General features: G+C 31.4%; 1 protein-coding gene across 6 annotated transcripts in view; it reads left to right on the top strand.

The window, feature by feature from the left end:
• LOC143046017 (putative E3 ubiquitin-protein ligase UNKL) overlaps nt 1-15,689 on the top strand; it is a 32,946-nt gene extending 17,257 nt beyond the window's left edge. For 4 of the 6 annotated variants that reach the window (XM_076218957.1, XM_076218955.1, XM_076218953.1 and 1 more), the window contains 7 exons: nt 5,869-6,088; nt 7,216-7,332; nt 7,867-8,015; nt 8,964-9,188; nt 10,145-10,240; nt 14,372-14,530; nt 15,419-15,689. In XM_076218957.1, coding sequence (XP_076075072.1) covers nt 5,869-6,088; nt 7,216-7,332; nt 7,867-8,015; nt 8,964-9,188; nt 10,145-10,240; nt 14,372-14,530; nt 15,419-15,598 — 1,146 coding nt within the window. In that variant the 3' untranslated portion in view covers nt 15,599-15,689. The remainder of the gene's footprint in view (nt 1-5,868; nt 6,089-7,215; nt 7,333-7,866; nt 8,016-8,963; nt 9,189-10,144; nt 10,241-14,371; nt 14,531-15,418) is intronic. The other 2 variants (XM_076218956.1, XM_076218954.1) reach the window with 1 other exon arrangement.
• Nucleotides 15,690-17,005: the final 1,316 nt, after the last annotated feature.

The following is a 17,005-nucleotide window of genomic DNA, read 5'->3' as shown; positions in this document are numbered from 1 at the left end:
AAATTTCAGGTTAAAGTTTTTGGCTTCAGGTTAAAGTTTTTGGTCAAGGTAGTTTTTGATGAAGTTGAAGTCCAATCAACTTGAAACTTAGTATACATGTGCCCTATGATATGATCTTTCTAATTTAAATGCCAAATTAGAGTTTTGACCCCAATTTTACGGTTCACTGAACATAGAAAATGATAGTGCAAATTTCAGGTTAAAGTTTTTGGTCAAGGTAGTTTTTGATGAAGTTGAAGTCCAATCAACTTGAAACTTAGTATACATGTGCCCTATGATATGATCTTTCTAATTTAAATGCCAAATTAGAGTTTTGACCCCAATTTTACGGTTCACTGAACATAGAAAATGATAGTGCAAATTTCAGGTTAAAGTTTTTGGCTTCAGGTTAAAGTTTTTGGTCAAGGTAGTTTTTGATGAAGTTGAAGTCCAATCAACTTGAAACTTAGTATACATGTGCCCTATGATATGATCTTTCTAATTTAAATGCCAAATTAGAGTTTTGACCCCAATTTTACGGTTCACTGAACATAGAAAATGATAGTGCAAATTTCAGGTTAAAGTTTTTGGTCAAGGTAGTTTTTGATGAAGTTGAAGTCCAATCAACTTGAAACTTAGTATACATGTGCCCTATGATATGATCTTTCTAATTTAAATGCCAAATTAGAGTTTTGACCCCAATTTTACGGTTCACTGAACATAGAAAATGATAGTGCAAATTTCAGGTTAAAGTTTTTGGTCAAGGTAGTTTTTGATGAAGTTGAAGTCCAATCAACTTGAAACTTAGTATACAGTACGGGTAGGGACTTATTTTTATGGATGCCTTAATCCGTCTAGTCGGATTTGAATAATCCGACATTTTTATGGTAGGTAGTATGTTCATTAAACAACAGATCCAGGTGTGAATGGTCCTTTCATCTTAATCGGTGTTGCTAGAATTACGGTTCACTGATTCCAGAATCAGATTACCTGTAATTTTAACCTCTCAGTCACTTTATTGATTATATTAGTTCTACATCGTATTTGACATAAAATATTTTTACAGGTGAAGTACTGGAGAAAACTTTGTTTAATAAAAATAGCCTATTTTTGTTAATTATGGTTTTGATATTTCAACTGTTAATATTTATTTTCTTTGTTCCTAAAAATTATTTTTATTTTATGTTCCTTTTCGTTTTTTTTTTTTTGTTTTTTTTGGATCTTTTTCTTATTTGTTTGCATAAATTTTTTAAACAATATATTTTTACATGTATTCTATTTCTTGAAGCTTACGGTTATTTTTATTTTACTGATTTATTTTCCACGTAAATCCATTGATTAGCAGAATGCTGTCTCAAGTGCTGCTGCATACGTTTTAGTTTGACGCGGTCACATGCAAAATATTTCTATAATTTGTATTTAATATTCAGTCTGTTGTGTCAGTTCGGAGATAAAAATAAATTACAGTGAGCAACACTTGTATATTATTAGTAGCTTGATGATTCTTTGTAGTTTTTACTTTTTACTGTAAACAAATATTGTCCGAAAGTTGGTGATGACTATGACTAAAATAGAACGCATATAATAACACTAGAAGAAAATATTGATTCTTCCCGGGCATAAGTTTATTTTAAGATTTCCGTGTTTGTTCATTATGCTAAATTAATATAATTGATCTGCATTTGGGGTAGGGGGTAAAATAGGTCCGGATCTCGAAATCCCGGGCTTAAAAACACGAAGTCCCAAGGTCCCGAATTTAAATAAATTTAAATCCCGACATCGCGAAAAAAGAATTCCCAGATCCCGAAAGGGTTAATCCCGAAATCCCGAACTTAATTGCATAATATCAATTTACGCACAATCCATGTAAAAAAGGAAACTTGTATGTTATATTTTTTATAGCAATCTAAAAGAAAAAATTGCCGTGAAAAGACAATTCCATGATACACATATCAGTGATCAACAGCGTGTGCACGTGGTTGAACTTTAACTTGACTCCACTCGCAATAATATTGAATGCTAATAAAAGATATTAAAGATCGATTTTGTCCACTGCACGAGATTTTTATATGGCGGGAAATGTCGTAACAGTAAACACAGGTGACCTTACTGACCGACCGTGGGAAAATTCATTCATGATTAAATTTGATGTGGAATGATTGACAGTATTGTGTTTTAGTTTTGAGGCTCTTGGTCGATTTACCAGAATAGAAATTTAATCGATTTACATACATGTATAATCAAACCACGATTTAGTCTTCTTTAACTATTTTTTGTTTTATTTTTATCAGTCATTTCCCGGATTCCCATTTGGAGACCTCCTTTAAACTTCGGAAATAATACAACATCGATTTAAAAAATCATACTGACTGCGCGAGCTTTAGAATGACTAGAAGTACGACGAAAAAGTAAAGACAGCTGATCATGACTAGTACGACTAGCCTTCAATCCCATTGGGGTATAAATGTGCATTTAGTCAATAAACTATATAAGGTTAAACTTTGTTGTACGACTTTGCCCCCCGCAGAGCTATAGAAAAACAGTACATTAACGGGTGTTACACGGACTCTTTTTAGACGATACACGGACTCTTTTTAGTTGTTACACGGACACTTTTTATGAATAGAATCACTCGTGCATGCTCAGTGAGTTCATGGGCACTTTATCTTTCAATTAGATTTGAACTTTTTGGTTCACCGACTTATTTCTCGTCTTTTTATTGAACAACATCAATATCTTTTTTTTCAAACATTTCCAGTTAATTACTATTCACATCAGTACACTAAGGGATTAGACATTTAACTTCAATAGTGGGGGGTATTTTCTCCTAAAATAGATATTTTGGTCCCAAATTATATGAGAAAAAAATTATTATGGTCAAGCAGATGACAAATTAATGTTTTGAATGATTCCTGATTTTCCAAATATCGTTAATAGTGCTCATTGGCGGATCCCAGGGGGGGTCCGGGGGTTGGAACCCCCTTTTTTGTTGGCCGATCAATGTATTTGAATGGGGACATATAGTTGGAACCCCCCTTTTTAAAATGACTGGATCCGCCCCTGGTGTTAATTTAAACAAAAACATTTGGGTGATGGCGTTGAAAAGTAAATAGTTAATATACTCAAAAAAGAACATACCGCCCCCTTTATGAAGCAAAATATTCGGTCAATAAATGTTTTCTTAAATATATGGACATGAATAGTAATTTGGACAATGCTGAAAGTAAAGAAAGGATGATACTGACGTGAACATTTCAATAAAAAATAAGACAGGAAATAAGTAAATAAAAATCAAATCTAATATCAAAAGATAAAATACCTATCAACTCACCAATGCACGATTGATCCTATAAACAAAAAGTGTTCATGTAATACACGTCCAAATAAGCAGCAAATCTGGAAGAAAATCATTCAACTTGTCATCAATTTTGGGTGGTAAGCTGCGATTGGATCATATGGTAACACGTGTTTAATCCCGATCAACACTTGCAGATCTAGAGACGAGCATGAATTAAAAAAAAAAATCAAAGTATATTCCTGAATATATATAATATTAAGACAAAATCCATTTTTTTCATAAATAATTCATTCACTAATGAAGTAGGAAATTCATTCTTTTGATACCTTTATATTGTTATCGAATTTATATCAGTGGCGGATCCATGTCTAAATCCAGAACAAAACAGGGGGGGGGGGGGGGGGGGTCCAACTTTATGTCCCCATTTAAATGCATTGATTTTCAAAAAAAGGGTTGTTCCAACCCGCGGGACCCCCACCACTGCATATTAAATTCATGTATTTGGCAACAAACGCGCGATTTTTACGATTTTTTTAAGGGGGAATGGCGGGATTTAATGGCTCATCCTGCATTTTTTCATCAAATATAAAGATCACAGCCTGTGTATTTTAAAATGAATTAGCCCCCCTCCCCCTCCCCGCTTTCCGTTTTATTCATAAAAATCAAACATTATCTTACTTACCACTAAAATATTCCTTAATATATTACTTTTTTTACGAAGTTGCATTTTAAAAAGTCTTAAATGTGTACAACATTTATATTTTACTTGAAATGGTTCTTTTTTTTATCAAATTATTAGATTCCTGATTTTTTTTCTTGAAAAAAAATCTCGGTTGAAGGGAAATGAAAAAAAAAATGTGTTTATACTATAACTTACATTTACTGCTTTATGGCTATCAAAGATTCTCAAATGTTAAGTCTTGCTTAACGTATTATTACTTGAAACGTCGTACAAGTCAGATAAAAAACAAAAGTAACAAAAGAAACAGGCCAGTAACAACCAGCCGAATAGTTTTTCTGCACTTGTAGTCAGGTCAAGGTCCTCGGCTATCGCCTCGGACCTTGACCTGACTACTCGTGCAGAAAAACTATCCGGCAACGGTTGTTACCGGCCTGTTTCTTTGTTACCTTTGTATTTTATCTAATACATTTTCGTGTATCGATTTGATACAATTTGTAAAATATATTTATAACACCGGCGATTTTCATAAAATATTTCTGACATGAAAATAGAAAGGCATATTTATATCTTAGTGTCAACAATTTTAAATAAAAAAAAAATAATAGGAATCGAAATATGATCTCGGCGTTATAAATATTGTATTAAAGGAAACCAATTGTTTTACTTTCAAAGAGATTAACGGGAAATATGTCAAAATAGAAAGCACGAGTGATCTGTCTGACCAAAATGTTTCACTTGCGAGAAATGATTGACAGGTGTGAATAGATGTAGAGGCTCCGACGGGGAAAGTTGTATCAAAAGGAAAAATAACTTAATTCACAATGCCTATACATATTTCATAAATACGATATGTTGGCCTTATACTTAAAATTGAGTTTCTTATAATAACATATAAAGGAACAGGACGTTAAAAGAGGGAAATAATATAACCATCAACGAAAACTCGTATAATTTACGGGATTGAAGTCTCAACAATTTGATTTAAACTTCTATTGAAAACAGTCTTGGTTGTTATTAGGCTTATTATTTTGAATTAGATGAAATATTTACGGTTTACAAATACAAAAAACAATAAGGTCTTTCCTCAAGGAGAGGAAAGACCTTAAATAGTTTATTGGCACAAAACTATTGAAATAATTGGCAACACAATATATTGTTAAAAATCGTCTTTATTTCATTTTCAAATTATAAAAAAAATAAAATTATATTTAATTTAAATTTTTATTCTTATATTTAATTTTAATTTTATTTCTTATATTTAATTTTAATTTTAATTCTTTCTCTTTGAATATCAAAACAATATTTTACATTTATCTATCCTCCATAAATACTAATATATCTGTACAGGTAAAATTTAATTCTAATTAAGCTGGTACAGATTGATTTACGACCTTCCACTTGGATATTGCACAGCAGGTGTTTATTACACTGGGACAACTGTCCGACCAGTCTGACATCTAGACGGATTAAGGCATCCATAAAAATAAGTCCCTACCTGTACTGTACATGTGCCCTATGATATGATCTTTCTAATTTAAATGCCAAATTAGAGTTTTGACCCCAATTTTACGGTTCACTGAACATAGAAAATGATAGTGCAAATTTCAGGTTAAAGTTTTTGGTCAAGGTAGTTTTTGATAAAGTAGAAGTCCAATCAACTTGAAACTTAGTATACATGTTCCCTTTGATAAGATCATTCTAATTTTAATGCCAAATTAGAGAATTTATTCCAATTTCACAGTCCTTTAAACATAGAAAATGATAGTGTGAGTGGGGCATCCGTGTACTGTGGACACATTCTTGTTTATCTTAACAACATTGACAACATGAAAAGAAAAGTTATAACAATTTCATGCTTTTAATATTATAATATGTAATACTGAATAATGTGTCTAATTTCTTTCTGTAGCAGTTTAGATTAAAACAACAATTAGCAGCTATAGATGGTGATCATACAATAGACACTGTAGAAAAGGCAAAACGGAAACAGAATTTAATATTAGTCAGTGCAGTCAATTGTGCAGTTAATACATCTTCATATGCAAGTGTTACGGGAATGTCCTCATCAAATATGTCTCCATTAGCACCAGCCTTTTACCCACCAGCGGATACAGTAGGATCAGTTATAGGTGAATATGGGTTATTTATAACTGTTGCATAAACAATGATATATTAGCAGGGTTCTCGTTAAGACGCATGGAAATCGAGCTGGACGCATCATTTTAGAAACCCATGAGTCCCTGGGACCAGTCCTGATTGAATCCCCGGAGTCCCAGAAACATCGTTTTGCCTAGAAAATTTATGATTCGACATTATTTTGAGCCATTGTTTTGACAAGAAACTAAACAGGAAGTCTATGTCAAAAAATCGATGGGATGCGTAGATCAATAGTTTTGACAGCTGATAGATTTATAATTTACATTGTTTGCATGGTTGAACAAGCCAATGAAAAATCATGACCCATTTGTCAAATTGAAAAGTAAAAATTGTTTGCAAACTATTTTTTTTTGTATACAAATGCTTTAAATGAATTCCTTGACCACATGTTTTCTTTTGTTGACAAACATGTCACATGATCATTTTTGGCGGGAAAATACTTTGGGTAACCCCTTAAAAACAGACAACCCTGTCTGGATATTTATAGACATTTAAAATAAACAGCTGATACAGCAGTGCCATGATAATAGTTAAACTTTGTATATATAATTCAGTCTACACCAATTTAATTGGGAAAAGGGTGTAAAGGGGAAGGGGTTAATTTGTAAATTTTTTTTTTTTTGTCGTTTAAATTTTGGTAACTAAAAATCTCCAGGCAAATTCTTTTACTGAGTTTATTATTAAATAATCCATTCATATTTAAAAAAAAAATAAAACCGTACCTATCGCTATCTGACCTAGACTTTAATTTCATGGATCATTGGTGAATTTAAGATAGTAAGACCTCAATCTTAAAGACTTTTAACACAGAATGCAATTGTAATTAGTAGGGAAAGTGAGACATTTCAGTATTTTGACCCATGATATATAAAATTTAAAAAGGAAATGGTGAATGTGTCAAAGGGACAACAACCTGACTATAGAGCAGACAACAGCCGAAGGCCACCAATGGGTCTTCAATGTAGCGAGAAACTCCCGCACCTGGAGGCGTCCTTCAGCTGGCCCCTTAAAAAAATGTATACTAGTACAGTGATAATGGACGTCATACTAAACTCCGAATTAAACACAAGAAATTATTACAATGTTGTTTATTTTATAGGCCATGCATTAGAAGATCTATGTTTAGATGATATTGATTTGAATAGTTTAGACAAAGAATTAGATCGTGACGATACAAATTCATTAAGCAGTTCTATTAGTGCTGGTATCTCCTCAGGTAAAATTATTTGATAAATATACAAATGTTGAAATATGTTACAAAATAAGGGTAAAACCTAATGGATTTATACACACATACTTCGTTATTGTCTCTGTTCAACAAACAGGCATTAAATTGTATATTGTTTGTGAATTCAATAATTTCCTGCAATACTAGATGAAACTTGGAACACTGCATTTGATGAATTTATTCATATTAAGGTCAGATCTAGAAGACAAGTTCATCTAACTGCATAATAAAAAAAAAAATTAGAATATAAGGGGAATTGCAGAGTTTGTGGTGCTTTTGTTGATGTTAGTATTTTAATAATTAAGATATTGAAATGACTCATCTTTGCAGTGCGATGTAAATCTTAAACAGTTATTTGATTAAGATCAGATAATAAATTCCTCAACTATGAAATTGTTTGTCCCCAAGATAAAATGCAGCCACAAATTTTTATGCAATTATTGATTTGTTCATGTCAATTTATTATCAGATAACATGAAAAAAAAATGAAATAAAAAATGATGACAATTTATTGTATTGTAGGTTATGGTTGTGGAAACTCGTCTTTACCCATTGGTATACCAGGAGGCCTACCGCGGGGTAGTGTAGGAAGTCTTTCACAGTCTCCACCCTCTCCTTTTGGCAGCTTTCCTCATCAGCTGTTGACAAATCAACAAAAGAATGATGATCATGTATGTATCTACAGCATTTGTATTCAAATCTCATACATTTTAATTACAAAATATACTTGAAGATATTGTAACTACTTATATTGAACAAATTTCAGTTATAGTATATATAAATATATTCAATGTAAAAGAATTATGAAAATATTCTGGTAGACATGTCTGAACATTTGACAAAATAAAAAAACATTTGACATTTACGATTTTAAAATGAGAATATGGTCATGATGGTGTATGATTGACAACCATCCACAAAAGTTTACTTACCTGCTGGTAAAGATCAATTGAAATCTTATCCAATGGCAGGTACATTGTATATCACTTTCAGTAATTTAAAGGAAGAGGCTTCTATTTATTACTTTGAACAAAACATTTATACAGTAATTACACCTTATGTAAGAATCCGGGGTTTTGATTGGTTAATAGCCAGTGTATTTTTCACCAATTTACTGTTATCAAATGAATATCGTTCATTTTTTAACGGCGCTGGGGTATTTGCTAAAAGTATATGCCTTTTTTACCCTCTCTGCCGTGGTATTTGCCAAAAAATACTCTATCCGACTGGACGCTTGTAACGTCACGATCATCAATGGGTTTTAGTACACTTTCGGTGTAATTAAACAGATATATCATGTTATTGAGGGGTATTTGCGAAAAATACCAGTCTTGAGAATGAATTTCCCTCGCCTTACGGCTCGTGAAATTTAACATTCTCTCGACTGGTATTTTTCGCAAATACCCCTCCTTAACATGATATATCTGTTCAAAATGACTTTTTAAATGTAACAATATGCCTGAATGAATGTTCAAGTCAGATTGGCTGGCTCACAGCACTTGCAATGCTTTGACTTGATAATTGAGGATTAATAATTTATACTTTCTTTTTGGCTGGCTCACAGCACTGATGATGCTTTGATTAGATGATTGAGATTATAATTTCTACTTCTTTTTCAGATATCATCTTTATTAAATTATAACAACAGTAAATATTCTACGTTACATTCAGATGTGAATTCAATGTCTCCGAGAAGTGGACCTCTTGGACCTCACTCGCCTCTTTATTCTTCTAGTATATCAAATAGTACCCCTGCTGCTGAATTACACAAGCTTAGAGAAGAGTCAGCAACACACAAAGCTAAAGTTGATCACTGGGAACATGCTTATTTACAAGCTAAATGTGTAAGTTTGATAGTATATATTAATCTGCCATGAATTAGACTCAAAGAGATATGGGTAAAATGTCTGAAACATTAAAAAACAGCCAACAATCAAGATTGCAACCATACAAGAACATCTATCATAACTGTATGATCAAAACAGTGATGCTTGAACTCAAAATAACACACTTAAAATGCATATGAATGTATATGTATACATTCAAAGACTTATAACATAGCATATATAGGAGAAGTTACACAATAAAAAAATTAAAATTAAAAAAAATTGAGACAACAGTCTGTCTACCGTTTCTGAACATATGATTGCACAAGCAAATATACTTTTAAAAAAACATAGAATTAAGGTAGATTGATAGAATTTTTTAATAATTTGCCAAATTGTAGTAAATATCATGCTTTTTAAAAAAAAAATAATATAAAGAATAGGTCACAGGGCTTATTTTCACGCTACACGGTGTTCAAAATTGACAGATTTTGTATAGATTTTCTGCAATAAAGCGTAAACTACACCATAGAATTTTGAGATAACTTATGAGAAGATAGCTTTCAGTGAAGAAAAAGAAAAAAATGGGGTCACCGGACCTGTTTTCTTGCTACATAACAAAATATGTAAATTCCTAACACATTCTATTGTAAAAGTACCTTTATCTGAATTATCTGCCCTTGCATCTGAGTTGCCTCCCCTTATGTGGTAAAATTGGAAAAAATTAATCAAAGAAAAGTTTTCTGTTTTTTGTAAAATACAACCATAAATATGATAAAACATGTTATTTTCTTTAGATGAACGTTATTACACATGAATTTTCTAGTCTCAAAATTTGCACATTCTATTAAAGATCTATACCTTGTTTTCTGGGATTTCTAAATCCAAGATGGAGGAAGAAACCCTATCTACCTTAAAAAGATATTAAATGCATTTATATACATGTATGAATTGTAAGTATAATTTGATTTTAGGCTTGTGAAGCTTGGAAGAAAGAAGCAGAAGAATCTATGAGAAAGACCAGGAATTCTGATGATGAAAAAAATCATGCAATAAAACAGAGAGATGAGGTAATTTATATTTTAACTCCAAAGCTTTACAATTGGTCTGTACCAAAGAAACTTGACAAAGCTTACATGTAGACATCAAATTATTCTTTTGAGAGTGCATTATTTAACATAACACAATTCTCTTTGCATATTTGATTTTACAAATGCTTCCATTGAAGGTTTATTAGTATAAGCCTGCTATATATACCAAGGATAAACTGATGTGTAAATCATTGTTATACCTGTTTGAGAATGATATTTTTTTGCAAGCTTAATCTTTCATTGATGCCAACAAACATTGTTTTACCTCGTTAGATTAAATTCTTTTTCAATATCTAAACATACTTCAATATCTAAACATACTGAACACATGCTAAAAAAATCTCCAACTGCAGTCTCATCACAGGTTATATACATATGGATCAAAATGAGGTCAAATTCTATATGTTTTAACCTTAAAATTGTCAAAATACAAAATTAAACATTAAAATTTAGATCTAAATTTATGAATAGATATGGATCAAAATGAGGTCAAATTCTATATGTTTTAACCTTAAAATTGTCAAAATACAAAATTAAACATTAAAATTTAAATGTAAATTTATGAATAGGTATGTTTTAGCTTTTTAATCTTTACACATTTTTGGAAAATGACGCAGTCATTGTTCCATAACTGCCGACCTGAACTTCATTACATTTCTCTGCCTACCGCGCTTGGTTTCGTATTTCCTATTTTCCATACAAACTGGAATCTGCTTGTGTTATCATTATGCATCATTGTGTAGTATTAATTCAGCCAGGACCCAGTTTACACTGGTTTTTGCTTGTATTCCACTACACTCGAACAAAGTGTTGTAGTTTGACGGGAACCAGTTTTAAAATTTGTAAACTACAAAACGTAATCGGTTATTGTTCATTCCGTTTTGGTGTTTCATACCGACTTATATGGTTTGAATAAGCTTAAGACCCTTCAAACATTAATGTGATAGGTATATTAAAGATTGTTTTACAAAAGGATTGAACTGTTTTACTTTCAAAGTCGTACTATAGGGATATCTGTCATATACGGATTTCCACTCTCACCGGTTAATTTCTTCTTTTACACGTGCTTTGGAAACTTCCTGTTTAATCGCAAGTTTTAAAATTGTTTTTGAGTGAATTAAACTTATTTTAACAATCATGAAGCGTTCCAGAATCATTTTAAAGCAGTTTCTTCTTCTCTTTGATGATGGAAAATAGGTTTTCTTAAGAAAATACCGCAAACGATCGCAGAGGAATTGAAACGTACAAGTCAAGTCGGCACCTGGTTAAATTGGCATCTAGTCAAATCGGCACCTATTCGACGTCAATTCGGCATCCAATAATATTTGTTATAATATTTTCTATTCAATTAATTAATTACTGTTACCAAGTACATAGTGAATATGTTGTTGTGTATTTTGGTAAACCACGAAACGAAAGTGAATATGTAGTGTATAAAGGTAAACAACGAAGCCCTTACAAAAGCTGTTGTTTTAACAATTAGACAATTTGTGTAATTGTAAAAACAAGTCAATTATTAAAATAAAATGGAAAACTATGAGTCCCTTTCAATAAATCAAACTTTCATGCCAAATAATTAGCAAATTTAAGGTGTTTGTCTTTCAGTATTAAAGTTTGAACAGCATTAAACCAACAATCCTGTAAAATGCTCAACTGGTCGAAATAATGCAGAAAAATACACAATATCTCATGTATTAGTCCAAATAATTATGACGTCTGGCAAGGCTATTTTATTATTTTTCTGGGACACCTTCATACGACGTTCGTAGGAAGGCGTCCCAGAAAAAAAATTAACATAGCCTTGCGGTTATAGGAAGGTGTTCCAGAATAAAATTAAAAAGCCTTGCCAGACGTAATAATTATTTGGACTATTCATATATATATATACTGTATCATTAAAAATACACCAAAAAAGTCATTAGTTGAGAAAAATAAATATATACAAAATGTACATGAACACCCAAAAATGTGAAAGTTAGTATTTTAAAACTCTTTTTGCTTAAATACTGAAAAAAATTCTGGCAACCCCTTTCTTATTTTTACCCTATTGCGTAAAATACTGTTAAAAATATATATTTAACATGGGTGACGAATTGACTATATCAGGTGTCGATTTTAACCAGGTGCTGATTTGTCCAGGTGCCAATTTAACTAGGTGCCAGTTTGACTAGAATTCTTTGACAAATGTTTGAAACTATCTGAGTTTCATTAGACCTTTGATAGCAGTAACAAAAAAATTATTTACTTAATATTTTGTGGGAGAAGGGGGTTCAGACTGTGTGGTATCAGGTCTGTTTGTGCCCAATACATTTTCGCACCCTACACGTTCGCACATTCACACTCTACTCATTCGCGCCCAATTTTAATTCAAATTCAAGTTGAATAATTGGAAAATCATGGTTGTTGTTTTAAATTGCTTTGGTGTAAATACTGAATGTATTTATAGCTTGGTATGAGTAAAACATTGAAGATTTAAAAGGAAAAAACACAAAAGATAATTGTTTTTAACAGCTTGGTCCCATTGATCTGAAACAACGAAACAATAAAACATAGCAATCCACTAATATAACCAAAACATGATAAAATTTATTCAACACGCAGAAATAAACATAGTCAGAATCTCACTTCATTTTGAAACAAGTCAATGAAACAAGTTATAGCAATACACTAACCAAAACATGATTAAGAGTTATTCAACACAAAATAAAACGTTGACAAAATACCACTTTATTTAGAAAGGATTATTATTTTTAGCAATACCTTATCCAAAACATGATTAAGATTTATTCAACACAAAAAAAACAAGAATGTGTCCACAGTACACGGATGCCCCACTCACACTATCATTTTCTATGTTTAAAGGACTGTGAAATTGGAATAAATTCTCTAATTTGGCATTAAAATTAGAATGATCTTATCAAAGGGAACATGTATACTAAGTTTCAAGTTGATTGGACTTCTACTTTATCAAAAACTACCTTGACCAAAAACTTTAACCTGAAATTTGCACTATCATTTTCTATGTTCAGTGAACCGTAAAATTGGGGTCAAAACTCTAATTTGGCATTTAAATTAGAAAGATCATATCATAGGGCACATGTATACTAAGTTTCAAGTTGATTGGACTTCAACTTCATCAAAAACTACCTTGACCAAAAACTTTAACCTGAAGCCAAAAACTTTAACCTGAAATTTGCACTATCATTTTCTATGTTCAGTGAACCGTAAAATTGGGGTCAAAACTCTAATTTGGCATTTAAATTAGAAAGATCATATCATAGGGCACATGTATACTAAGTTTCAAGTTGATTGGACTTCAACTTCATCAAAAACTACCTTGACCAAAAACTTTAACCTGAAGTCAAAAACTTTAACCTGAAATTTGCACTATCATTTTCTATGTTCAGTGAACCGTAAAATTGGGGTCAAAACTCTAATTTGGCATTTAAATTAGAAAGATCATATCATAGGGAACATGTGTACCAAGTTTGAAGTCGATTGGACTTCAACTTCATCAAAAACTACCTCGACCAAAAACTTTAACCTGAAGCGGGACAGACGGACGAACGAACGGACGAACGAACGGACGAACGGACGCACAGACCAGAAAACATAATGCCCCTCTACTATCGTAGGTGGGGCATAAAAATTGCTGTCTCACTTTATTTTGAGACAATGACAACAATTATACTTATAAGAAAACACTTGCTTACAGAGTCATTAAACACAAAACCAATTAAGATTGGGTGCGAACAATGTAGGGTGTGAAAGTGAAAGGGGTGAAAATGAGTGGGCGCAAACGTGAATGGAAGCGAACAGACCCAGATTCAGACTATGTACCAGTGAGAAATATACAAGCCTTTCTACGGTATTTATTTGTACAATTCAGCTAGTCTTGACCTATTCATTTGTCTTAAAAAACCAGCCAGTTGTCACCTTCACTTCACACACACACGCATATACGAATATCAATTATATGCTCACGATACATTTTGCATTGTTAAACTAATTACGGTATGTGAAAATCAAGACTTGCATAAAAACTATCCCAATATTAGAGACAGTGGCGTCATTTTTCTTCAGAGCTTTCAGCTCTTTGATTATTTGCAGGCAATACAAAGATGTAAACTAATTCAACAACAGCTGGAGATAGTGAGCAGTAACAGTATCAGGTGTTTAACACGTATAAATGAGCTGGATTCCTTATCTCTGACACAGATGAGACAAGTACAACAGCAACTTAAAATGGATTTGGAAAGAATGGAAAAGGTAGTGTATTGTCAGCCTTCAAATTCTCTGTACATTTCCTATATCACAATATATCAATATGTCACAATAAGAACCGATTGTTTAAGATTTTTCAATGATATCATTTATGCCAATCAACCTCTGGTCAACATGTGGAACTCATTAATAAAATGAACACAACCTAGACATTTGTCTATAGCTTAAGAATCATTAGATTGAATTCAAAACTCAGTTTGTCTCTCAGCCTACAAAAATTTAAAGGAGCTTGTGAGATCTGAATTGAAATGGGATGTTTTTATGTTAATAAACATTTTTTATAAGTAAGAAATGGTCTTGTTTAAAAGAAAAAAGTTATCTTACTGTGCTTACCAAATTGTAATGGAGAAAAAAACCTTGCTGTTTAAAAAAATGTCTAATTTACCTGCCTACTTACTTGAATAGCTTGCATTCCTGTAAAAAGAACATATAGTGATAAAATAAATATATGAAATTCAATAAGAAATTCCTGACAAGACAAATAAAGCTAGCTTATGGGGGTAAAAAATGTTTGATATACAAATCTTTATCACGATAACTGCCATTTAAAGTGGCAACCACAAATACGAAAAAATATATGAAATGCTGTAAAAAACTTATTTTTTTGAATGATTTATTTACATGACTTTCGTGAATCTATAAATAATTTGGATATAAACCGTCACAAATTTTTCAAACTATGATCTTCTCTGATATGAATACACCTTAAAAGTTACAAAACCATGAAAATAAATTAAAGGCTTGAAAGGGTATGACATGAAAAAAACAATTCACCATTTAATGGATTCTTACACAATGTAGTTTAATATTAAATACATTGTTTTATTTTCCTACAGTAGTTCTCAGTTTGAATGTATATATTTATGATTTTAGATGATCCTTTATCAGCAGAGTGTCCGGTGTGCTTTATGTCAGGACAAGATGAAAAGTAGTTCCCCCCTACCGTGTAGTCATCGAGTGTTATGTGATACATGTTCGTCCAAAGCAATGAACTGTCCTATATGTCACACACAGATTTCACGATCTTTAAGTGTTGGTGGATACCGGTTGTAATATAGGTGTGTCTAGGATCTTCAAATTCATGTTAGATATTTAAAAACTTTATATTTTGCAATTTGAGCCAATTGTGATTATTACAAGAAAATGTGAAAGTGGTATTTTGTATAGAAATGGCAAAATTGCATCCAATTATTATTGATTATACAGTGTTTAAGGTTGTTAAGAGTCTTATTTAGTTAACTTGCAAGATTATTTATTATTTGATAAACCTTTATTAAAAAATGAAGGGGGAGAATTTCCAAGCTACATGTGTATTTTCTCTCTAGCAGATTAGTTTCTAAGAATTGTTCTTGAACAAAGTATTTAAATTATAATGAAAAACTTATTCTAAGAAATATCAATACAACTGTTTATCCCTGTATTATGTCCAAAGAAAGAAATTAAAAAAAGAAATGGCTAGAATTATTTAAAAAAGTTATAATTATACAACAGAAAATATTTAAAGGTTACTACATAGGCCATGACCTTTGTAGCATATTTTCTGTCATGGATATATACAGGGACGTCTAAAGTAACTACATAGGCCATGACATTTGTAGTGTAAATTCTGTCATAGATATATACAGGGACTGCCAGTTGATTCATTTAATATATTTGTACAGTTATTTTAAGTAAGAACTCTTGCAATCTGTTTGTAGTTATCACAGTGTGTGCCATTTACATTTCTTGACAAATTTAATCAAATGAAAAAGATTTAGTGCTAAATATTGAAATTTATTGTTTTATGATTTAAATAAAATATATTTTTTTGTTAAGTTTCAAAGTTTGTATTCAAGTTAGTTCAGTTAGAAACTGTTTAGTTATTTTTTAACATAGTTACATTTAATTCTTTTGTTTATATCACCTTTGAAAGCATTAAGGAGTGTGCATTGTATATTATAGTAAACTAGTTTTTGTCTTCTCACAATTTTCGATAAAGTACTTGCATTCCATACCAATTCTTTTTAATGTAATTACATTTTTTTTCATTTCATTTTCTGTAACGTGATCAACATTATTCAATCTGATGCTTTATGTAATTATGATTATAAAGTATGAGAGATACCAGTCACATTTTCCTCATTTATATTTTATTACAGTATATTTTAGATTGACACTTTTGAAACTTCTACTTTGTTAGCTTTAATGTATTGAAATATTGGAACGATGTTGAGGATCAGCCTTCTTTTCAGTCACATAATGGTATTTAGTGACTGAGAAACATATTAAATTATTACCACAAGAGTGCCTTCTTGAAAATCAAATTGTAAAATTCAGGGAATTGATAAATATGTAAAAGGCACATGTTATATATTTTGTTAAGCAGTTTGATAATTTGCAGTTTCAGAATCCAAGTAATACATTGTATTATTTCCAAAACATTCTGATCGGTTAGTGTTGTCCTCAACAATAAAAAAGCAG

Source organism: Mytilus galloprovincialis, chromosome 9 (genome assembly GCF_965363235.1).
Source record: "Mytilus galloprovincialis chromosome 9, xbMytGall1.hap1.1, whole genome shotgun sequence".
NCBI lineage: Eukaryota > Metazoa > Mollusca > Bivalvia > Mytilida > Mytilidae > Mytilus > Mytilus galloprovincialis.
Note: the sequence above shows the minus strand (reverse complement) of the source record. Positions and strands in the feature narration are given on the sequence as shown.